General features: G+C 39.7%; 1 protein-coding gene across 2 annotated transcripts in view; it reads left to right on the top strand.

Moving 5' to 3' along the window:
- The window catches only part of LOC122561120 (dihydropyrimidinase-related protein 2-like), a 37878-nt gene extending 13624 nt beyond the window's left edge, over nt 1-24254 (top strand). For both annotated transcript variants that reach the window (XM_043712564.1, XM_043712565.1), the window contains exons 3-14: nt 4061-4245; nt 5349-5519; nt 9816-9877; nt 9966-10046; nt 10457-10525; nt 11995-12115; nt 14043-14199; nt 14550-14691; nt 16314-16484; nt 19177-19356; nt 20568-20733; nt 22257-24254. In XM_043712564.1, the coding sequence (XP_043568499.1) occupies nt 4061-4245; nt 5349-5519; nt 9816-9877; nt 9966-10046; nt 10457-10525; nt 11995-12115; nt 14043-14199; nt 14550-14691; nt 16314-16484; nt 19177-19356; nt 20568-20733; nt 22257-22348 (1597 nt within the window). In that variant the 3' untranslated portion in view covers nt 22349-24254. The remainder of the gene's footprint in view (nt 1-4060; nt 4246-5348; nt 5520-9815; nt 9878-9965; nt 10047-10456; nt 10526-11994; nt 12116-14042; nt 14200-14549; nt 14692-16313; nt 16485-19176; nt 19357-20567; nt 20734-22256) is intronic.
- Nucleotides 24255-25543: the final 1289 nt, after the last annotated feature.

Below are 25543 nucleotides of genomic sequence, written 5' to 3'. Positions count from 1 at the left end.
AACTGTAATTGACTGAAGTATTTCAAGACCTATAAAGACAAGTTACCAAAAGTACTTGCAAGTATGTTTCTTTGAAGTGTGAAATATTTCTATCAGTACACAGATATACAATGAATCCTCTTATTGTAGATGTACTTCAATAAGTAGGGACTTTATTTTAACTCCACAAATCACAAACAACATAAAAATGATTTAGTCCGAATCCTAATTCAATTGTGTGCTCAAATGATAAGGGGCTACCTCTTGAAGTTAATCACTGTGTATATGTTTATAATTGATTGAAAGTCACGGCATCTGTTGATGATGTCAGTAACTTTTGTTGAACTGAACTGTAACATTATGTACCTCTCTTTGAATCTAGATCCAACTTGCTGCTTTTATTTTTCAAAATATTTTCACCATTCTTTTTACTACTCTCTACTTCATAAAAATGAGGAGTGACTTTCATGGCATGTCATTTTCCACAACTGACTGTTACGATTAATGGGTTATCATTGTGTTTAAAAGACCTCTTTCTTTATCTTGCTTTGTCTCCATGACTATAATAACATGCTTGTCTCGTCTTACATTCTTTCCCCTGAGATTTTGGCAGTGTGATTTACACATCTTGGCATTAAAAGAATTGCAGCAGTGAGACTTTGTACTTTGTCACTTTAGTTGCTGCATTGCAGGAGAGCCAGATGCTTCCTTTGGAGTGTTTCATTAGTCATGTAGGACTAAGTTAGGACTTCCATAATACGCATTGCTTTTCTTCACCAAAACCTTCCCACCTTAAGTACGTCCTCTATTTGGTCATTAGATTGTACATAATTGCACATGTTGTTTATGCTCCAAGCTCTAATGTTGCAAACTTCTTGAACTCCAGTGTCAAGAATATTAGTCGTTTCAATGCATTTTACCTCCGATTTGACATGATGAGAAATATATGTTATTAAAACTTGTAAGCCCTTCTTTTCAGTCAGTTCTACTGAATACCATTGTTAGCTCATTTATTTTAAATTAAGTAACAATGAAATTAAAGCATCACCAGAATTAAAGCGTCCATGAAATGTCTTTTGCAAACAAGATTAAGGAAAATCCCAAGACTTTTTATACGTATATAAGGAGCAAGAAGGTAACAAGCAAAAGGGCAGGTCCACTCAAGCACAAAGGAGGGAATTTATGCATTGAGCCTGAGGAAGTAGGTGAGGTCCTTAACGAATACTTTGCATCAGTATTTACAAAGGAGGATGACATGGTGAATTGTGATTTTCGGAAGGGGTATGTTGATTTTATGGGACTTGTCAGCATAAAAAACGAGATGTTGGGTGTTTTTACAAGCTTTACGGTAGACAAGTCCCCAGGACCTGATTGGATCTATCTCAGGATGCTGAGGGAGGCGGGTGAGAAAATTGCTGGGGTCTTGTACGAAGTCTTTGCATCCCGTGTGGTCACAGAGGAGGTTGCAGAAGAATGGAGAAGAGACACTTTTGTTCCTTTGTTTAAGAAGGGCAACAGGGATAATCCAGGAAATTACAGGCCAGTGAGCCTTACGTCAATTGTAGGGGAATTATTAGAGAAGATTCTCAGGGATAGGATTTATTCACATTTGGAAAAATATGGGCTTATTAGTGATAGACAGCATGGCTTTGTGCAATGAAGGTCTCACAAACTTGATTGAGTTTTTTGAGCAAGTGACAAAGATGTTTGATGAGGGCATGGTAGTAGATGTTGTCTATATGGATTTTAGCAAGGTCTTTGACAACGTTCCTCAAGACATGCTGATACAGAAGATGAAGTCACATGGGATCATAAGTGAGTTGGTACTGTGGATATAGAACTGGCTGCGAATAGCAGTGGGAGGGTGTTTTTCAGATTGGAGATCTGTGACCAGTGGTGTCAACAAACCCTTTTGTTTGTGATCGATATATATAAATGATTTGATGGAGAATGTAGGTGGCCTGATCAGAAAGTTTGCAGACAACACCAAGATTGGGGAGCTGCAGATAGTGAAGAGGATTGCCATTTCATACAGCAGGATGTAGATAGGGTGGAGACGGGCAGAGAAATGGCAGGTGAAGTTTAATCTGTCAAACGTGAGGTGATGCATTTTGGAAGGTCTAATGCAGGAAGGAAGTATACAGTAAGTTGCAGAACCCTTAGTAGCATCAACATATGAAGAGATCGAGGTGCACATGTCCACAGTTCCTGGAGATTGGCAACGCAAGTGGATAAAGTGGTCAAGAAGTCAAAGAGCATGCTTGCTTTCAGCAGTTGGGGCGCAGAGTATAAAAATTGGCAAGTTTTGTTGCAGCTGTGTAGAACTTTAGTGAGGCCACATTTGGAATATTGTGTACAGTTCTGGTGGCCACACTAGTAGAAGGACGTAGAGGCTTTGGGGAGGGTAAAGAAACAGGATGTTGCTCGTTTGGAGGATATTAGCTGGGAGGAGAGATTGGACATTATTTTCACTTGAATGTTGAAGGATGAGGTGCGACCTGATATAATTTTGTAAACTTCTGAGGCATGGATAAAATGGATAGTCAGAATCTTTTCCCAGGGAAGAAATGTCAATTACTAGTGGACATAGATTTAAGCTAAAATAGAGTTGTGACAGGCAACTTTTTTTCACAGAGGCTGATAAGTGTCTGGGATGCGCTGCCAGAGGAGATGGTGGAGGCAGATATAATGGCAACGTTTAAGAGGCATCTTGATAGATACACGAATAGACAAGGAATAGAGGGATACAGACCACGTAGAGGCAAAAGATGTAGTCTTGTTGGGCCAAAAGGCCTGTTCCTGTGCTGTACTGTTCTTCGTTTTTAAAGTTATGCCAATGGAAAATCAAAGGCAGCAGTGACTTATGACTAGAATTTCTTCTGCTGTATGAACCAAAATTAAAAATCTCAGCAGTTGGGATAAGGAGGCCTAAAGCCACATCCTCACTCTTGTTAGCACTTCCAAGAATCTTGATGTCTCCTGCCCGCACTCAAATTTGGTCAGCAACCCACTTTGTGTAGATGACAGTTCAGAGACTGAGCCTGGGAATCTGTTCGCCTTTCCTGCCCCTTCTCACCTTCCATTGAAGGCTGTCAGGAAGGCGTGGTGATAACCCTGAAATAGTGACAGAAAAACCACTAAGTAGCTATTTGGAGGGACAGGTCATTTGTGTCTCTCTTCTCCATTCCTGCCCACACCTTTAAAAAGACATGGCATTATCTGAGACCTAAAAGAAAACATTAGAAAGTCTCTTGTGGTGATTATGTATCTGTTTTACTAACAATGCTGGCAAAGCAGTGGCTAACCCGTTGTATTGTGAAGAAACTACACTGCATTGATGCCTTAAATCACTGCAATAATTAAAATCCCAAGTATAAAATAACACCAGGTTCCTTTAATACAGCAGAAGTTCATCTGGGTGCCTGTCCAGTAAAGCTGATAGGGCCAGCCCAGGAAAATAGGACAGGGTCAGGAAGATGGGTAAAAGGAGCTCCTCTCCAGGGGTGTATCCACCCCAGAAACAATTTTTTTGTCCCCAATATCTACTGCTAAGTAAATTAAAAATTGTTTTTCCTGACAATGTACAGTAAAAAGCATGAATTCATGCAAATCAGGTTTGATCCTGACCTGTCAGACAATATAATGGTAAAGTTTCTTTGGCCCTGGAGTTCTTGTGGCTGTGTTTTCATTTCAGTTCTGCATTGATTTGAGCTTAGCTTACTCGGTGAGTCACAGAACTCATTGGTTGTTAGGAGAGAAAGAGGATTATTTACTGTTCCATTCATACATTAGGTTGAACAATTTAGTACAGTTTTAACAGTACGATTTTGGGAGGGATGAATGTGACAAAGTTTAGGGGAAAAATGAAAGAAAAAGACAAAGAAGGAAATAATTGAAATTGATACTTTATCTTCTAAGTCATAGGAGCAGATATTTAAGCAGTTAATAGAAAGCTAGAAAGGATGAAGACTTGGTGTTGTAAATCAAATTTGGTTTGTAAAAGGCCACACTTAAGACAAATGAATGCTCCTTTTGGTACAGCCTGGTCAAAAGCCTAACAGTTTGAATAATGACTTCTTAGACAACTTGGAGATAATCTGATTGTCCCTGGAGGTGTAAAGACAATTGAAGCCAATGGACAGATGGTAATACCTGGTGGAATAGACGTCCACACTCATCTGCAAATGCCATGCATGGGCATGACCGCTGCTGATGACTTCTACCAAGGAACAAAAGCTGCACTGGCTGGGGGAACCACAATGATAAGTATGAAACAAATAATTTTCTACTCACTGCAATTGATTCAAAAAATGACATATAAAGAAAACTAAAAATAATACATTGAAGAATCTTATTTTCATCTGTTGGTTTAAATTATTTAGTCTAATAGTGTTATTAATATTTTCATAGATGACAAACAGTTGATGAGTTACAATACAAGAAATGGGAAAGAAAAATGCACCATGTATTTAAAGAGGATGTGATAGCACAGTGATGCCTTGTTGAAATTGCTTGCCTAACAATTGATCCAAGCCTCAAGAGATCAATTTTAACTTGCAAAATCAGCATCAACATCTCACAGTAATTAGATTAGGTTCCCTACAGCGTGGAAACAGGCCTTTCAGCCCAACAAGTCCACACTGACCCTCCAAAGAATAACCCACCAAGACCCATTTCCCCCTCACTAATGCACCTAACACTATGGACAATTTAGCATGGCCAATTCACCTAACCTGCACATCTTTGGATTGTGGGAGGAAACCCACACAGACGCAGAGAGAATGTGCAAACTCCACACAGAGAGTCGCCCAAGGCTGGAATCAAACCCAGGTCCCTGCTGCTGTGAGGCAGCAGTGCCAACCATTAAGCCACTGTGCCACCAATATTGGAATAGATTGAATTGAGTTGCTATTACATTAATAATGGGTGAAACGACTGCAGTTTTTTGAGACTTGGCTCAATTTCTACTTGGCTCAATCCATTTCTACTTGGCTAAAATGTCTGCCTATTTCAGATGCAAGACTGCTTTCAATATACAAATCAGGATCCTTTTAGGACAAAGCTGGTTAGACTGTATGCATCCACTCTACTGCTGAACTTCACAAGGAAGTCTCTCCACGAACACAATATTTGAATTGAACGGAATTAGACTACATAAGCTGGTCAGAAAAATAATAGCCAGAACTGTATAGATGTTCATGTTACAGACAATCCAAATCCAATGACAGAATAGGTCTTGCATTGAGAAACACTGAGTCACAGGAAAAGATAATGAGGCTATTTCGTATGAGAAATTACATGATTAAGACACAGCATACACAGTAATTTAAATTAACTGCATATGTTTATATCTTTGCTGTCTAATGTAGTGGATCATGTTCTTTCTGAACCTGAACCTGGATCAAGCCTGATTTCTGCCTATGAGCAGTGGAGAGAATGGGCCGACAGCAAATCCTGTTGTGACTACTCTTTGCATATAGATATTACACGTTGGCATGAGGCTCTGCGTGAAGAGATGGAAACCTTGGTCAAGGACAAAGGTAAATTGCAAGTTTTTAAAGAATATGTATATTTATTAAAGAAAAAATAATAATTTTTAAAATATCACTACAAATACAGAACAAAACAATACAAAGAAACCCACAAATTATATAAATAAATAAATAATAGCTCGGAACTAACCAAAAAAAATGACAGTCATAATAATAATAATAATAATACAGCTCAATAAAACATAGTAATAGAGCATAAATTTGTACGTATTCATGTGTTTGTAGTTCCCTCTCTCTGGATATCAGATTCATTAAACAGAATCATCATAGCTTTAGTAAGATGTTTGATAAGGTTTCCAATGGTAAACCATTAGAGAAAGTGAAGTCACATGGTGTACAGGGTGTTCTAGCTAGGTGGATAAAGAACTGATTGAGCAACAGGAGACACAGAGTGGTAGTTAAAGGGAGTTTCTCGAAATGGAGAAAGGTGGCCAGTGGTGTTCCGCAGGGATCAGTGCTGGGGCCACTGTTGTTTGTGGTATACATAATGATCTGGAAGAGAGCACTGTTGGTATGATCAGCAAGTTTGCAGATGACACAAAGATTGGTGGAGTAGCAGAAAGCATTAAGGAACTGTCAAAGAACACAGGAGAATATAGATAGACTGGAGAGTTGGGTGGAAAAGTGGCAGATGGAGTTCAATCCAGGCAAATGTGAGGTGAAACATTTTGGCAAGTCTAATTCTAGAGCAGCAAATTATACAGTGAATGGAAGAGCCTTGAGAAAAGTTGATGAGCAGAGAGACCTGGGAGTGCAGGTCCATTGTACCCTGAAGGTTGCTGCACAAGTGGATAAAGTGGTCAAGAAGGCATATAGTATGCTTACCTTCATCGGACGGGGGATTGAGTATAAGAGCTGGCAGATCATGGTAAAATTGTTGGTTTGGCCGCATTTAGAATACTGTGTACAGTTCTGGTCGCTAATTATCAAACGGATGTGGACGCTTTGGTGAGAGTGCAGAGAAGATTTACAAAGATGTTGCCTGGTATGGAAGGTGCTAGCTATGAAGAGAGGTTGAGTAAGTTAGGTTTGCTTTCATTAGAAAAAAAGAGATTGAGGGGGGACCTGATTGAGGTCTATAAAGTCATGAAGGATATAGACAGGGTAGATAGCGATAAGCCTTTTCCCAGGGTGAAGGATTCAATAATGAGAGGTCACGCTTTCAAAGTGAGAGATGAAAAGTTTAAGGGGGATACATGCGGCAAGTACTTTACACAGAGGATGGTGGGTGTCTGGAACGTGTTGCCAGCAGAGATAGTCGAGGCAGGCATAGTAGATTTATTTAAGATGTGTCTGGACAGATGCATGAGTAGGTGAGAGCAGAGGGATACAGATGCTTAGGAATTGGGTTACAGGTTTAGACAGTAGATTTGGATCAGCTCAGGCTTGGAGACCGAAGGGCCTGTTCCTGGGCTGTAAATTTTCTATATTCTTTGTTCTTTGTATATAAAGGCCCTTATTAGTATGGCACACAAATCTGTACCCAAGTAGTTCAAAAAGGGCCGCCATGTCTTATAAAAATTCTCAGTTATATGGTGCACCATACTTGTAAGAAAGTCCAAAGGGCTGTGTTCTATGACTAGCATATGCCAGCCCGACAGCCCCAGGGGGTTTTCAGGCACACCCTAATAGAATGTTCTTCCTTGCACATAAAGTGAGGATGCTGAAAAGCTTTTTTTTGTGTGGATCAAATGGAAGTGGGTTAACAAGACCAAGAAGAAGAGGTACTGGTCCGTCTCACCTCCGTCCCCAAGACCTTCTCTATTTCACCTACTGCAGTGCTCCAGTATGCCCATGGTCTGTGGCAGGTCCATAGACAATAAGTAAGAGTACCTATACTCATTTTGCATTTAGGACACATTGAAGATACTCCCACTTTAAATTTTGACAGGTGGGTCTGGAGCCAAGTGGACCCTGTGGACATTTTCAGTTGGAAGGCATAGGTCTTGTTGCAAATTGAGATCCTCCTTGCATTTTCCTAGATACCCTCCCATACTTCAAAAGGGATCTCAGCGTCCAGCTCCCTGTCCAATACCTTATAGACCGAGGGACCCTCTCTCAATAGGTGATAGATATTGCTGATCTCAGTACTCAGCACCCTCTTCTCTGTGTCAGATCTATAAGGATCAGTTAGAAGCATGGTCTCTTTTTGTATAACATTTCTAATTTGAAAGAAATGAAAGAGGCCCCTACTGGGCAACTCGTATTTCTGAACCAACTTGTCAAAGGACATCAGTATGTCCCCCTTGAATAAGTCACTGAGGCAAGACACGCCCTTAGCTGCCCATAATTTAAACCCCGAGTCCATCGTCCCTGGCTGAAAAGCTGGCATACCACCTATGGGCATAAAAAATGATGTTTTGGCAATATTACCCTCACTCTGATGCATTGCCCTCCACACCTTAACAGTATTAATTAATACTGGGCTATGGCAATATTCCTTAACTGTCCAAGAACAGCAAGCTAGTAAGGGGGCATATTGCCTGAGAAGCTTTGATATCCAACCATAATGAAAGCAGGACCTCCCGGGCCCAGTCATTCATGTAAGATAGCAACAAGCTTTTTTGATAGTTTTTAATATTTGGGTGGTCCACTCCTCCCAATCTGTGGGGTAGCTGCAGTTTAGTCAGTTTAACGAAGGGTCGCTTTTGATGCCAGATAAAGGAACTGAACCAGCCAATCAGTCTTCTAAATGCTTGTTTAGGAAAGAGCAGAGGAAGAATTCGCAGAGGATACAGCAGACAGGGCAGAATGTTCATTTTAATGAGGGCTAACCGACCTAACCAAGAGATCAGAAGCACCTCCCACCTTCGAAGGTCTTGTTTGATTTTGTCGAATAAATGGGCAGAATTGGTTTTAAAAGGCAGATCAAAGACAGAAGTAATGAATATACCTAAGTAGAGAAAGCCCTCCTGTGACCATCTAAAGGAAAATCGAGATTTGTCCTTAAGACCAGGCATTTTTGGGAGACCTCCCATGGGCGTGGCCTCCGATTTTGTAAAGTTGATCTTGTAATCCGAAAAGCCACCAAACAAATTAATGCATTATACCAAAACTGTTGGGTTCAATAAAAAGACAGGAACATTATCTGCATACAATGCAATCTTATGAGACTTTGTCCACACTTCTGGAGCAGATAATGTTGGGATCCCTACATATTGCCTCTGCCAGCGGTTCAATCACCAATGTAAAAAGCAATGGTACTAAGGGACAGCCCTGTCGACTGCCCCTAAGGTATTGAAATTGCACACCATTGGTGAAGCAATTTCAACATTTTTAACCACTTCCAGAATGGAGACTAATCTGATTGTCCTGAAACGGCATTTAAATGCACCATTAGAACTCATAGATGTACTTTCATTCTGGACTGATTAATTTTTCTCTTTTCCAATGTCTGAACTGTGTTATTCTTGCAATACTATCTCTGAATATAGATTAAATTAGATTAGATTACTTACAGTGTGGAAACAGGCCCTTCGGCCCAACAAGTCCACACCGCCCTGCCGAAGCGCAACCCACCCATACCCCTACATGTACCCCTTACCTAACACTATGGGCAATTTAGCATGGCCAATTCACCTGACCTGCACATCTTTGGACTGTGGGAGGAAACTGGAGCACCCGGAGGAAACCCACGCAGACACGGGGAGAACGTGCAAACTCCACACAGTCAGTCGCCTGAGGCGGGAATTGAACCTGGGTCTCTGGCGCTGTGAGGCAGCAGTGCTAACCACTGTGCCACCGTGCAGCCCCCAATATAATTGGGCAGGAGGTGAGCTCAACACCCATGAACGCAATGTGAAAGTACAGCGATCAAAACAACACAACTTGGCCCATGAAGCTTCAGTTCTCCACAAATGAAACAAAATATTCTCATGTCCTGAAGTGAATCCAGCAACTGGGCATGAATGTGCTCGAGACTGTTCAGATTTGGCAAAGAAACCTTTAAAAATCACAATCCCCATCATGCTGGCAAGTTTCCAAAGGAGCTAAATGAGCCCTTAATTGTGGTAAGTGTTCTCATCTCTCAAGTAGCATTTGATTATTTCAAATTGTCTCAGAAGAGTCAGGATCTTGAGACAACCTCTGTGACTGCAATTTTGGAATTACTACAAATCCTGCACTAATTTGAAAATCCAACCCGAGTAATGGATGTGAAAATGTTTTCAGTGATGAAATATTGAAATCATGTGAAAATGTTTTCAGTGATGAAATATTGAAATCAAATGCTTATTGCAACTTATAACTTCTGTATGGCATTTTCACTATTTTATCTTCATCTAGGTATAAATTCATTTCTCGTATTCATGGCCTACAAAGACCAATATCAGTGCAGCGACTCACAGGTAATGCTTCAGAGATAATTAAACCATTAGCACTAACTATTTGGCTAAGGATGCTCCCTACAATATCAATGTCTGTTTTCTGTGACAGATATATGAAATTTTCAGCATCATCCGAGATCTGGGTGCTGTAGCACAAGTGCATGCCGAGAATGGAGATATCATTCAGGAGGTAAATTTAGAATATGACGATCAATACAGTACCTCATAACTGTTCCTTAATTTCCTATGCCTTCCTCCTTAGTCCCCATGCACACATTTGACATGGCTTAGCAGAACTCAGCAATCACACAGTATTTGGTTTCAGAACCTTACAATTCTTAGTGAAGAGGTTGAAGTGGATGCACTTACATTTCCATTACATTGCAATCATTAGCAGAATGCACAAACATGTTGTTTTGAAATCAATAATGCTAAATTTTCTAATCTATGTGCACACCTAATTTTCCTCAATCCTGGAACCACTCTTGCAATTTTTCTGTAGCTTTACCATGAATAAATGAAAGTCTGCCAAGATCATCAGTTCTTTCGCAGCACTAAAGCACTGCTGTTTGTAAATTTAAAACTTCTATCTTTCTTCAGGAGCAGAAACGGATGCTTGAGCTCGGAATTACTGGACCAGAGGGACATGTTCTTAGTCGGCCAGAAGAGGTAACACAATTTTCTGTCACATTTTGAAGTGATTGTATCAGGAGATTGTGTTTTCTAATTCAGGAAGCGTTTAGAATTGAATACGGAAATGGTGACCATGCTCTGGGAGCATCAAGGATGGGATAGGTGAGCCACAACCTGATTTTACAGTTATCATGCTACTTTTCACCTGAGGTCACGACTTTTACCACACCTGGAGGCCAGAGAAGCAGGTAATTGGGATGAATTATCCACAAGGAAAAAGTGAAGACTGCAGTTATTGGAGAGTCAGAGTCGAAAAGTGTGACGCTGGAAGAGCACAGTGGGTCAGGCAGCATCTGAGGAACAGGAGAGTCAATGTTTCAGGTATATGCCCTAATCTCCTGCTCCTTGGGTGCTGCCTGACCTGCTGTGCTTTTCCAGTGCCACATGTTTTGACTGTGAATTAACTACAGCCTGTCAAGTAGGCTTCAAAGAGAGGTGACTGATTATGGGAGAGGGCCTTTCCCATTATACGCATCCTTGTGCAGTACGGAGTCCCCAATCAGGAAGGACCCTCTTTACCCCAAGACTATAGTCAGTGCACCAGGTTATGTGTGATTTGAGGCCTACTCCATCCACTGGTAAAATACCAGTGCAGCAAGAAAAGTCTCTTAAGTGATTGTTAATTGATCCCATGAGCCCAATGGTGGACAGGCCATCCAATACCACCCAGCTCCTTGTAGGCACTCCTACCATTGCACTTATTTTTTGCATCTCACCACCACTCCCTGCCACCTGCCAACCTGGGTGGTGAAGTGTGAGATGTGGCTTATCATTTCAAGTTTACATATCTGGATTTACAAATTTGTTTTTGGAATCATCCCTGTGTTGAAAGCTGACAGTTGGTTTTCCAAAAGGGCAGTAGGATGGTGACCAAAAGCTGCTGAAAGGAAATCAAGGATCTCTTTACTTGAGACCACAGAGTACTGCCAATAGGTTGGGAGCAAGTGACCTATCATTTTGTCTAGGAGTGCACATGGAGAACTTTAAAGAAGCTTAAAATAAAAACAAACACTGAAAATGATAAACAAAATTAGTTTCTCTATTAATATCAGATAGCAATGCAATATTATTAAAAACAAAGCATATTTAGTGTGTTTTCAGATCCATACCTTATCTTTGGAATGTCTATGTATTAGAGCACACATATTTGACTTTGTTTGGAATCTAATCATTGACATTCTCAGTGTTCAAATGATTGCTGTATATTCAAAATTCTTAAACAAAGAAAAAGATAATATTTGCATATGTGGACATCTTTAAAATTGTACTGATGAGAGAGCTGTAAATGGGAAGTGTGCTTATTCTTTCTAATGAACTCTGAAATAGTGGAAAATCTAGAAAAAAAGGTTGGCGCTACTTATAACTGCTTGTCATATAGGTGGTAGGAGGGCATGGTGCAGACATTTTTCACTTAAGTTTAAACCTAATCAAAACATTTCTTTAAGGTTGAGGCTGAAGCAGTGTATCGTGCAATAACCATTGCAAGTCAAGCCAACTGCCCTCTGTATATCACCAAAGTGATGAGCAAGAGTGCTGCAGATATCATTGCACAAGCTCGGAAGAAAGGTAAACAACTAATTATGTTTCTGCTTGACAAGATGTAATGAGCCACAGGGATCAGTGCTGAGCCTCACACTTTAATAATTTATATGAATGACTTGGATGAAGGAACTGAAAGTACAGTTGCTGAACAAGTAAGTTGTGAAGAGGATGTAAAGAGGCTGTGTCAGGATATCAATATTTTAATGATGGGCAAAAATCCGGCACATGGAGCATAATGTGGGAAAATGTGAAGTTGTCCATTTCGGCAGGAAGAATAAAAAATAAGTATGTTATCTAAATGGTGAGAGATTGCAAAACTCAGGATGCCGCGGGATCTGGGTGTCCTAACTGCAAGGTGCACATATTGCAAGTAAGTAGAAAAGCTAATAAAATGTTCTTGTTTATGGTGAGGGAAGTCAAATACAAAAGTAAGGAGGTTATCTTGCAGTTTTACCGAACACCAGTGAGACCACATCTGGGATATTGCTCTCCTTATTTTATGAAGCAGTTTACAGAAGGTCTACCTGGAATGGGTGGGTTGTTGAATGAGTAAAAGTTGGATAAACTGGGTTTGTGTCTGCTGGAGCTTAGAGTAGGTGATTTGGTTGAAACACCATGATTCACTGTTTACATGCCAAACTTCCAGAGAGTAGGCAGAGCTTCTCACTGACCCCGGCACCTGGTGCTTGTTCATGGCTCTGGCTCCGACCCCACAGCTATTTGGACAGAAAGTAAATATTACAAGGACCTATTCTATTTTAATACCATTTTTTTGCTGGAATTCCATTCTGAGGACACCACTGGTCTGAAGACAATTTCAGATCGATTAGACTATTTCTCAGGTTTACTGCTTTCTGAATTCCTGTGATTTATCACTTTAATTAAAGGTTGTAAGAAGTAATTCTGATAGTCATAATTCATGCCAAGTTTTGGGGCCCTCTTTGGGGTGGTTTCCCTACCCTTGGACCAGGAGGCCGGCTTCAAGTGCACCTGCTCCAGAGGTGTAACATGTTGATTAGAAAAATAAGTTAAAACCAACCTTTACTCACCAACTTTGATTAGTGTCCCACAATCTAATTTGGGTTTAGCTTTGCTTCCAAGAAAAGCCCAAACTTTTGATTATCTTTAACTGTTCTGTGATTTAAAACGTAATGTTTCATTAAAAACAATTACATTTTTCTTAAAACATAGCTCCTTCCAAGATTATAATTTGGAGTTTTGAAGTAATTCTGCTGGAAGAACATTTTTTTTAAGATTAGATTACTTACAGTGTGGAAACAGGCCATTCGGCCCAACAAGTCCACACCAACCCGCAACCCACCCAGACCCATTCCCCTACATTTACCCCTTCACCCTAACTCTACGCGCAATTTAGCATGGCAAATTCGCCTAACCTATACATTTTTGGATTGTGGGAGGAAACCGGAGCACCTGGAGGAAACCCACGCAGACAGGGGAAGAATGTGCAAATTCCACACAGACAGTCGCCTGAGGCGGGAATTAAACCAGGTCTCTGGCGCTGTGAGGCAACAGTGCTAACCACTGTGCCACCGTGCCGCCCACTGATATGCTCATAAGGAAAGCAATATATCTGGGATGATCTGTGGTATTCACAATGCTACAGGACATTGTTCTTGACTAGTACATTTGAGGCAATTGAGGAGGGAGAATGATGTTCTACCTGATGGTGGGCAAGTTGCCTTGTTAGCAGGATTACCTGAACTGTTCACCTCCACAGTGTCTACAGTAGTCATTTAAATGTGTGTTTTTAGAATGTTCAAAGAAATTCACTTTTACCTAAATATTTGCTTATGCTTTGTTTGATTACTGTCTCATTAAAAGATTTTTTTTTCAATAAGCTGTTTAAGTTAAACCATTGTGACTTGAGAATTATGACCTAATGGACCCAATTTGGTCATGGTACAAGTCAGTTCTTTGTATGGTTTGACAGGTGCAGTCGTGTATGGAGAGCCTGTCACAGCAAGTCTTGGGACTGACGGATCCCACTACTGGAGTAAAAACTGGGCTAAAGCTGCAGCCTTTGTCACTTCTCCTCCACTCAGCGTTGATACGTCTACCCCTGATTACCTAAATTCTCTCCTCTCCTGGTATGAATATGTAGACTGAATCACCATTCACGAATATTTCTGATATAGTATCTTAGAAATGCTGATCGTACAGTAGAAGATAATAATGGACAAATTGTAAAGTTTGTGATGAGTGAAAAACTACAATCTGTGCTTTAATTGTTTATTGGATAAGCGTTAATGACAGAAACTCATTGGGAAGAAGTAAGAGAATTTCCTTTGGGCAGTCACTGTAGTGAAATTGTAACCTATTTTATGTTATTGGAGTTGATTACAAGAAGTACAAAGGTTCCTTTGGAATCACGGTGCTGAATTGATTCTGTTCATTCTGACACATGATAATATGGGTCTGATTTATTTCCTAAATACAGTGGGGATCTGCAGGTTACTGGCAGTGCTCACTGTGCCTTCACTACTGCACAGAAAGCAGTCGGAAAAGATGACTTCAGACTGATCCCGGAGGGAGTTAATGGTATTGAAGAAAGGATGACAATTATTTGGGATAAGGCTGTGGTATGTTAATCTTATCAAAGTAGTTGCTGCAGACTCATGTGCTGTTGAACTTTTTTTTAAGAAATATTGTTAATGGCAATACATTATTGCTTATCGGTAGCTGAACACCAAAGTACTCCAAATATAATGGTATTCTGAAATGACCTACACAGAGATCCAAAATTTCTGGGAAGAGAGAAAGTGAGGCAAGAGTGGTTGATGGTCAGATTTTCCATATGCATGTCCTTTATCAAGGAGGTTTACTGAGGAGTAATCCTTGACATTTCTGATAAAATTCCTTCTTTACACCCATGGAGGATGACTCAGGCATTTGAGACCTGGGGAAATTCCCTTTGGGGCCCATTAATGTCCTTAAAACCTTGCTAGAGTAACCTGATATTTGGAGTGGGGCATTCCATAAAAATCAAAAGAGTTTTTAAAAAGAATCCTTTGTTTCACTTGGTACCTTGGATGCTCTACTCTGCCTTGCAAGGGTAGATTAGTGAAAATTTATAGACCATGGCTAACATGCAAAATTCCCATCCCTGGAATTTCCACTGAGTCTAATCTGTTGACACAGTACCTCTGAGATTCCCTTGCCTTCACAACTGTTAGAACAATTTAAACATGCAAATACAATAACAATGAATTTTATTCATGTAGCACCATTCATATGACAAAGCATCCCAAGTTACCACACAGGAGCAAGAATCAGACCTAATTTGTCACTGAGCCAAATAAGCAAATAATAGGACTTGTGACCAAAAGCTTGATCAAAGAAGTGCAATTTAAGCTGCATTATTGGAGAAGAAAAGAGTAAAGAAATCAGAGAGAATCCCTGAGCTATAAGCTTAGGAAACTGAAGGCGAGACCCATTAACAGTGGTCTGCTTAAGAACTGAGAATGCTCATGTTGTAGATCTGGAAAAGTGCAGAAGGATTTTAGAGGGCTATCAGACTGGACGGATGTTACTGAGATAAGGAGGATGATTCGATAAAGGAATTTGAAAGCAATGATATCTCATTGAGGAGATTATCTGACTGGAAGTCAATATAAGTCAGCGTTGGGTGATCAGGAGTTGGTGCAGTTCAGGCTACAAGCAGCATGGTTTTCAATAAACTCACATTTGTGAAGGATCAAAGATTGAGCATTGAAATACTCAAATCTAAAGGTTGCACAGGCATGCTGGAGACTTTCAGCAGTAGATTAGCTGAGGCACAGGTGGAATTTGGCAATGTTACAGAAGGGATACTGAGTGATCTTGGTGGTGAAATGGATATGTGTTCAGAAGCTGATCTTGGCAGTCAGATATGACACCAAGATTGCAGAATGCTTGGTTTAGTCTCAGGCAGTCACCGGGGAGAAGGCTGAAGACAATGGTTAGGCAATGGATTTAAAAGTGGGGACCAAAGACAAAGACTTTGGTTTTCCCATTGTTTAACTGGAAAATAATTCCTCCTGTGCAGTACTCCAAGAAAAGAAGATTTTTAAATGACCACAAATTGAAACTGGTCTCTATTCAGCAGTCACCTGGACATATTTCACCAGGAATGTATAAAGAAAACGCCACATACCAAATAACTGGAGACTCACATTCAAACAACATAACCTCTGTGATTTATTTGAATTTTTTTATATTCTAGGCTACAGGAAAAATGAATGAGAACGAATTTGTAGCAGTTACAAGTACCAATGCTGCAAAGATCTTCAATCTGTACCCAAGAAAGGGACGAATCGCTGTTGGTTCTGATGCTGATTTGGTGATCTGGGATCCAGAGGCTGTCAAAATCATTTCAGCAAAGACACACAATCTGGTAATTCTAATTCTTTCCTAATTAATCCTGTATTTACTGGGTATAACTTCCAGATAATTATAAATCATTGGAATTCGTAATTTGTTCATCATTGGAATTCAACCTATTGACAAGCCCAATTGCTGACTGCCTTAGCCATTGCTGCGAGTTATTCATTAACAAGGTCTTAAAATAACATTTTCTTACAACATCTATAAACACATTCAACTTGCCAGTTGATGGTTTCTAATGTCTGGTTTTATTCCTGCTTTTCTTTTGGTATAAAATGGTTTCCTCTTCAGAACGAAAGTGCTATTGCAAATCCAGGATCAATTCAGAAATTTGACTGTGCAGTGTATTTCAGTAGGAGGTTAATATCTGTGACAACTGAGGGTATTGAACCCAAAACCCCATTTATATGCTTCAAATATAATGAGAGTGTTGCTTCTTGGCACTTTGGCAATCTGACGACTACTATGTGCTTTCAGTTTCCTCATCTAAGAATATGTGTTTCTCCTGAAGTTTGGGATTAGTTTCACTGTTTGGGTGTGAAGAGCATAACTTTTCCCTTTCTGCCTCACTTTTCAGTTTTTGCAACATGATGTATATTTTTGGAAGCAGTGTTATTGAACTCCATTTGCCTGTTGTGAACTTTAATAATAAGCATGCAACATTCTTTAGGGTGTTCAAGCGAGAAGAAAAGATAGACATTTACTCATACCCAGAATGTAAATGCAACAAAATATTTACGTTATTACTAATGAAACTTTTAATGGAATAACAAGAAAATGCATTATGACATTAAATTAGTTATTTAAGTTGGACTTAATGCAGGATGAGTGGGGTCTTCTCAAGTGATTCTTTAAAGATAAATAGAATTTGGAAGTCTCTGGGTGTCATCCAAAGTTGTTGCCGAGTCTTGGTAGAAAAAGCAAGAAAAACATTTTTTGCAGATGGGGACAAATTAGCTCCTGTCTCACAGTCTTGGTTGACTGATTGTTAAGCAGGGTTCTGTCACCTTGCTTGAGTTAACGTCTTTCATGAGTCCTGTTGGTCTTCAGACTAACTTGTCTATGGCTGGTTCTTGGGGTTATAGTATTTGCTTTCTGAGTTGAGTTTGGATCATGTGACCACACAATCGTTACCTCCATTGTCCACACACGACTTAACATTAGAAACAATTGCCAGGCAGTGAATGATGGATGTTGGCTGTTCACACCTGCTTGTGATACATTGATTTCTCCACACTTCTCTTAGTTAAATTTCAAGTTTGCAGAAAGTGACTCTGGGGCAGGGGAGATGTGGAACCATTGAATTTGAGCTTTGGTTAATAGCCAAGTAGTGGAAGTGCAAATTCACAGGTAGTTTCACATTTTTATTGCCTTCAAATCAAGATCTATCGCCCATTGTCCTTCAACATTTCAGTGACTTTCCAGACTTATTTTGACATGTCAGGTAATCCTTATCCACCTCCAAATGACAAAAAGGTCACCTTCACTGGCCAATGTTTGTCCACTTCCAACAGAATTTGTATCTTAAAACTAATGAATATGACATGCGTTCATTGGATGTCAGAAAATGATACCCAATGTGTTATCAAAAGCATAAGCCAGGAAAATGAAAGTACATTTCCTGACATGACAATTAATGCATATTTGAGGATGTTCTTCTCTCACTGGGCCATGTGATAACGTAGATGTAGTACTCTTTCGCTGCCTTTAATTGCTGTGCTATCTATGAACTCAGAGATACAATTTAAGGAGGTGAATTCAGTACATATGTTGGGAAGAAAGTTTCCTCACCTGATGATTTGAGTATATCTGTTAGACCTTCAGGCATGGCATTTGGATACAAGATTTATTTCCTGTCAGTATATCATTTAGATTGCTTTGAGAGCAGTTTTTTGAAAATTGTTCAGGGTGGTACACCAAGAATAGCAAAATACAACTCACGTTAAGCTCAGGGAAATTTGTATTCTACCTCTGCAGTCAGTAATTACAACAAAGAGAAAAGAATCAAAAGACTGGAAATCTGAAATTAATACAGAAATGCTGAAAACACACCCAACTGACCGAAGGTCATCGACTTGGTAGAATCTCTTTAAAATCTGGCTCTCTGGGACCACTGGTCTCAGTGCTGTTGGGGAATTGGCTGATGAGAAAATGGCATGGTCTCTGCTTCCTATTTTTTTCACTGTTTCGCCAACTGCAATGTATTGAAGTTTGCTCACGTGTGTGTTTTGTGGATGCATGTAGACAGCATGGACTGTAACAAGTCAGCAAGTTAGACTGATTTGGCACCCCATCTGTCCATTTAACACACACACACAAGCTAAGTTTGTGTTTGACTGCATGAGAGAACTCCAGCAGTGCTCTTTAAAGACATCAGCATTCAATTGTCAGGAGGTACTACTTGCTGTGTCTTTTTGCAGTTGCAGAGCTAGTGGACATGCTGTTTTGCTGCAGGAATTGATTGCCGTTCTTTTGTTCAGAAGGGAGTGGTTTGGCTTTGAAAGTTAAGAGTGCACCCTTCAGCGATTGCAATTCACCTCCACCTTCTCAAGACCTATTAGAGATGGGAACTTGCCAGAAGCACCCCGAATCTACAAATAAATGAAAAAAAAAATTTTGTGCAGCGATAGGGAGTTTAGTCGCAGTTTCACTTGGGCTACAATGTGATGGGTTTTGCTTCACTTATGAATTGTATCTCTTAGGCAATCGAATACAACATATTCGAAGGAATGGAATGCCGTGGTGCTCCTTCTGTTGTTGTAAGTCAAGGTAAAATTGTACTCGAGTATGGGACCATTCATGCCACAGAGGGCTCAGGGCGCTTCATTCCCAAGAAGACATTCCCAGACTATGTTTACAAAAGAATAAAAGCAAGAAGCAAGGTACGTGTTTAATCATTCTGCAAAAGTATTGCCATGTGAGGACGGTTAATTACAAATATATGCTTGGAATGGATAGCTCTACAATTGGCTCAAGTAAAACCTCTGCACATTGGATTATTTTGGGTATGAGAGTGTATTGCTATGATACTGTCATAATAGTCCAGAAACCTGGATTAACTATCAAATATTCAATAAGGAGGGATTAAATCATTCCCTTTTAAGATCTATCCAAAAATACTCAATAGCATAATTATTTTACATTTCATTTTGTACATGTTCTATACTCAGTGGACAGGATAAATACAGTTCCCCATTACTTAGAACTGTCATATTTTTTTTCTTTGATTTTGATTCTGATTTGGGTATTTTAGTTCAAGTTAAAATTTAATTCAGTGAAAGAATTCTTCTTCCATAAATTTTCAGATCTGCCAATTTTACACTTCATTTGTTTGTAGAATATAGTATACCACTGATCTCATGCTTTAGTTTGGAGATTGCTGATCAATCTTCTCAGATAGAGACAAAAAAAAAACTGCAGATGCTACAATCCAAAGTTGACAGGCAGGAGGATGGAAGAACACAGCAAGCCAGGCAGCACCAGAAGCTGCAGAAGCCAACTTCTCCACCTCCTGATTCTGCCTGGCTTGTTTTGTTCTTCCAGACTCCTGCCTGTCTACTGATCAATCTTTTCAGCCTAGGTGCAATCACTTTATAATTCTGAGAGTGCACATTTCTGCAAAGCCAAGGAACATGGCTAACAATTACTGAGATAATGTATCTGGTTTGGTGACCACCAATATTTCCATATATTAGTTTGCATGGTAACTGCAATAGCTATTAATCTTGTAAATACCTCTTCTGCACATTAATTTGGATAATCTGACATCTTTTTCCTTATGACTAAATGAATAAACAATGGAGATTAATTCTAAATCTGCTTGCACACAAATTTCGAACACATTCCCTTTAAAAGTGAGTAGTTATCAGCAAAATGTTACTCACATGCTGCAGGATGACTATTAACTGAGTTTTCTTGAATAGTGAGTCACTTTCTAATTAAATGCTAGAATGGAAATCTGAATTGTTGGTTACACTGAAAAGCCTCCGGGATTTTGCCTTTAAAAATTGTCTGATGTGGTGTTGTGTTTGTAAAGTGTCGTATTAGTTAGAGATTAGCAGAGCAGTATCAAAGATCACTTCCATTTTTGCAGTTGGCTGAAATCCGAGGTGTTCCCAGGGGGATTTATGATGGTCCCGTCCAGGATGTCACTGTGGTTCCAAGAGCTATGACACCCATTCCATCAGCTAGGATGTCTCCAGCTAAACAACCGATTCAACCACCACGAAACCTTCACCAATCTGGATTCACTCTAGCTGGTAATAAAGTGTTTGCCATTAATTTCTAAACAAATGGTTAAGGTACAACTTTAATTCTCAAATTTGATCTCCTGCACAAATCTCCTGCACTGTTCGCAGATTCAAATGAAATTCAGTAACATGGCCTCTTAAGTAAGCAAGTTGAATTGGACAGGCAAATGGACGTACATGGAATAGCATAGGTGGGATGGGCTTCAGATTAGTATGAAAGCAGTGCAACATCGAGGGCCGAAGGGCCTGTACTGCGCTGTAATGTTCTATGTTCTATGTTACTGGAATGCATTTGAAAATATACATTCTATGGCTTCATCCATCCGTCATTATCATACTGTTGAAAATGCAAAATATGATCAAAATTGTAAAAGAATGTTAAAACAGACTTGTCAAGATGAATAGGAAAGGTTTGAAGAGCTATGGGCCAGGAGCTGGCAGTTGGGACTAGTTTAGTTTGGGATTATGTTTAACATGGACTGGTTCGACCAAAGTGTCCATTTCCATGCTGTACGACTATGATGTTTTAGGTAATGAATGCATTTTGATGTCATCAAATACTTCACTCAACATGTTTCACGGACAGCATGTGACAGAACCTTTATTGCCAACTGATCTGACATTTGGTGATGATGTGGTGATGTCCAGCCCAAAGGAGTAATATACTTGAAGCAATTACCAAAGTGACCTCACAATAAGAACATTCAATGTGGGTCAGTAAATAAAGTTGAAACTTTATTGCTGGAACAGCACAGCAGGTCAGGCAGCATCCAGGGAACAGGAGATTCGACGCTCCGGGCACAGGCCCTTCTTCAGGAATCATTCCTGAAGAAGGGCCTGTGCCCGAAACGTCGAATCTCCTGTTCCCTGGATGCTGCCTGACCTGCTGTGCTGTTCCAGCAATAAAGTTTCAACTTTGATCTCCAGCATCTGCAGACCTTACTTTCTCCTCAGTAAATAAAGCCCAACTTCCCATTGAGGTGATTGTAAAACAGTAGCGCTCAGAGGAGACCAGAGCGGGTGGGCTGGCTAGTATTTATCCATCCACTTCTACCCCTGAAACAGAGTTGCTGGTCATTGAGCACATTGCTTTTTATGTGACCCTACTGTGTGTGAATTGGCTCCTGTCCTTTCCTGTTTTACGTTTCAAAAGGATCTCACTGGCTATGAAGCACTGTAGAATGTCTTAAGGACAAGAAAGAAACTATATAAACAAATGAAATTCCTTCTTTCTTTGTGGTTCCCTTTATGCTCAGCTGAAGAATGCTCGTAAGTGTCCTCTCCTGGCAGAGTGGAGGCATTACACCTTCTGGAGAAAATGAATGCAACAATGGAAAGACTGGGCATATTGGAATTACATGGGAAAATATACCATTTTAAATTTAATCAGTACTAGTTTGAGACTGATCTCTCTTAATTTATATCTTATGACCTCTTTAAAATAGATTAACTTTCATATAAATGGTTTAACACAACAGTATTAAAATCATCACTCCTCTGTGACACTGAATTTGCTTTTTCATCCATTATAGGGACGCAGGCCGATGATCACATTCCTCGTCGTCCCACCCAGCGTATCAGTGCACCCCCTGGTGGCCGTTCGAACATAACAACTCTGGGCTGAACTTCAACCAGAACAACCTGATTAAAATGATAATCTCAGAGCCCTAATATTGCTGCAGGTTTTGTCATCCGAGGCTCAGATATATTCTCACAAGCAGCTGTGTGCAGTACAGTATTTGCTGCAAAGATGGTCATGAAGTCACTGCCTTTAGCTGATAAATGATGCATTTGAAAACTTTTTGATCTGCCGATAATTCAGAGGTACAGTTTTTTGTATTGTAAAAAAACCCGTTAATTTATATTAATATTTGACTTAATTGGGAAGTGTGTAACAAGCATTGAGACAACTGTTGTTTCATTGTTGTGACTACGTAAAGTTGTATTTGTGGTTCATTTGAAAGCATGATAGTGATATTGAAAGTAATGTGTAATTTCCTTTGTACTACCACAGGAGTCAGACAGTCTAAAGCAATGTAAGACATACATTGATTGCAAAAGTATTGAGGTTCTAAAGTATTTTAATAACTTTCTACAGTCACATGTCAACTGTAATTCAAGCTGCTGTGGTGCAGTTTAGTGTTTCATATATACGCACTGTTTACAGGGTAACCTTTCAAAGTTTTTACCAATTAACATGATGTACATTTTAGTGAACCAAAAAGTATAATCTTTCCTCACATCAAATGTGCATTTTTTGGGGTTCGATCTTAAGTATGGCTGTGAAAGTTTGTCAAGTGTTGGTGATGGTGACCTGGTTGACATGGTGAGGGGTGTTTCTACCTGAACACTTGGGCAAGTAAAGTAGCAGAGTGGCTCCGCTGTCTGTTATAGAACTTCATTCTTTTTTTTGCCCCTTATAATCAATGGCAGTGATAATTGGGCACCTTCTATAACATATGGCAATCTACCAAGTCAGCGAAAGTGAAACCTAACTCCAATTAATCTGAATTGCCCTTGTACATCATCCCTTTCTCCTGCTTCTCTGTATAATGGAAATAATTATGCTTAAGATAAGAGTATAGTCTTGCTCATTTATCTAAGTTTACTTAGCTAATAACTTTCCCTTTACCAGGATTTAAATGCCATTTATCACTAGTGCAATTGTCGTAAACATTGTGCTAGTTTACTAAATGGAGGAGTCAGGCTCGCCATCTTTTATTAGCCTTAGTGACAGTCAAGAATGCCATGAACTTCAAAACATTGGTCTTTGTACAAAACCCCAAATGGTAATTTCCCCAAATGGTAATATCTTAAAATGGCAGTGGTGTTGTCTTGTATGTTTAACATGTTTTTTGCTTGAATGTCATTAGAGTACCTTGAACTTTTTGAGAAGGCTTGAATAGTTTCAATATGTTGTGCAGGCTTCATTTTTAACTCTTTCTCAATTGACTTTGGCTCATTTCTGCTATTATGACATTAGCAGCTTCTACTGTTTTATGATTTTAAGATTTCTAAAAAATGGTTGATCTTAACTGAATCAGAGCATAATTTGAAAGTAGCTTGTAACAAAAATGGGAGCTTTTTGTATTGGGTGGCTAGAGTGTGAAATATTAACCGTTGAACCCTTTACTGGCTGAATGAAATGATCAGATTAGATCTGTTGCATGGAAATAGCAATGTTTTACAAAACTGTCTCATATTTAGTCAAATTTAATCTGATTATGGAAAACCTAATCAATTGCTATCAAACATGTAGTTAACTACTTTCAACTCAAACAGACATTTGTCTTATTTCGCAGTATTACACTTAAATTTGATAATTCAAGTGAAAATAAAATGCTTTGAACTGAATTCTAGCGTTGATGACCATCTATAGTTTATCTACATTGATTAGAAAGCCAAAGCTTTCAAATTTCATTAAAAAAACAGTTAGAGTTACTAATGAATTTTACAGAACATACAAAAGCCTGAAAATTCTTGTTTCAATCTAATGGGTCATCCTTATCAAATAAAAATGTTATGGAAAATGAATGCCTCAATGTCCCTCATTTTTACACACACCAATGGACACTGAACCAATAGTTTATCATCAGAGTGCTTTAAGTGACTGAATCCGTTTCAGTGTCCTGATTTAAATGGGCAAGTATTTGGAATTGGTTTCTTCAGTCTCTTTTCTCATATACCTAATTTCAGCCAGTGTAAACACATTAAACAAGCTTTGTGAAAATAGTTTCTCAAACATGTTTTTTTTTGTATATAGACATCTCATTTTATTTACTGATTGATAATTATTCTGAATTACAATTGGGAAGACATTCTCAATAAAAATCTGATCTGTCTCTGAATGCCTTTTGAAGACAACACTAACGTGTTTTAAGCCACAGGTATTATTACAATACTTAGAAATGTAGGCAGGAACTTAATGAGTGCAAAGTGAATTACACCTATCTATTGGAGCAGAGGTGAGAGCTCTGTGTCTCTTCTCTATGAAAGAAGTGTACCTTCCTGGAAAATTACTTTGGGCATTCAATTTAATTAGGTCCCTAAGCAAGAGCCATTCCATCCCTGAAAGTTGCTGGGTAGCGAGAGGCTGGCAGCTCTCTAGTACCAGTAATTCCACTGTATGCAATGCTACAGCCACTACTAGACATGACCAGCAGGGTTCAGCAATGGATCCCGAGATTGAAGCAAAGGTTGGATGGGGTCACAGAAAGGCAATCAGTGACAAAGAGCATACTGGGAAGTCAGAAGCAGGGCAAGGGGTTTGCTTGCAAGGGCACTCCCCACTCCCTTGAATGGGCACGGACTGCCATCTAATTCACGTAGGCCATTGGCACACCTGATAGGATTTGCCGCAAAGCCTCCCCAGATGGAGAGTCCTTTGCCAATTGGCCTCCAGGCAGGGAGTTTCTGCCCCCCCCCTCCATTCCCGAGTTTGATTAGAATGGGGGTTTAGGAAAGTTGCCTCATTCACAAACCAATGCCCTCCACCTCCCAGTTTGCCTTATGGTGAATGCAGGGGACATTAAATTTCACCCGTGGAAATGTGGAATATCCACAGAGAGCAGAAAGAGATTGGACCCAGGAAGAAGAAGAGCTGTCCAGCTTCATCCACCTCTCAGTACTGCGTTCAGATGTCAAGGTGACGTTATCCAAAGTGCTTATCGAAGTTATATTTTTAAAATGCAATGAGGGTTTCGACATTTCACATGCTTCAAAGCAGCACATTGCTGAAAGGTTTCTCCTCCATTCCCCAGGCCTATTAACCACTCTTACAAATGGTACCTTTCTATCAACTGTATCGAGGCCCTTCATC

Source organism: Chiloscyllium plagiosum, chromosome 22 (genome assembly GCF_004010195.1).
Source record: "Chiloscyllium plagiosum isolate BGI_BamShark_2017 chromosome 22, ASM401019v2, whole genome shotgun sequence".
NCBI classification, from domain to species: domain Eukaryota; kingdom Metazoa; phylum Chordata; class Chondrichthyes; order Orectolobiformes; family Hemiscylliidae; genus Chiloscyllium; species Chiloscyllium plagiosum.
The sequence above is the reverse complement of the archived record's forward strand: the minus strand, read 5'-3'. Positions and strand labels throughout refer to the sequence as shown.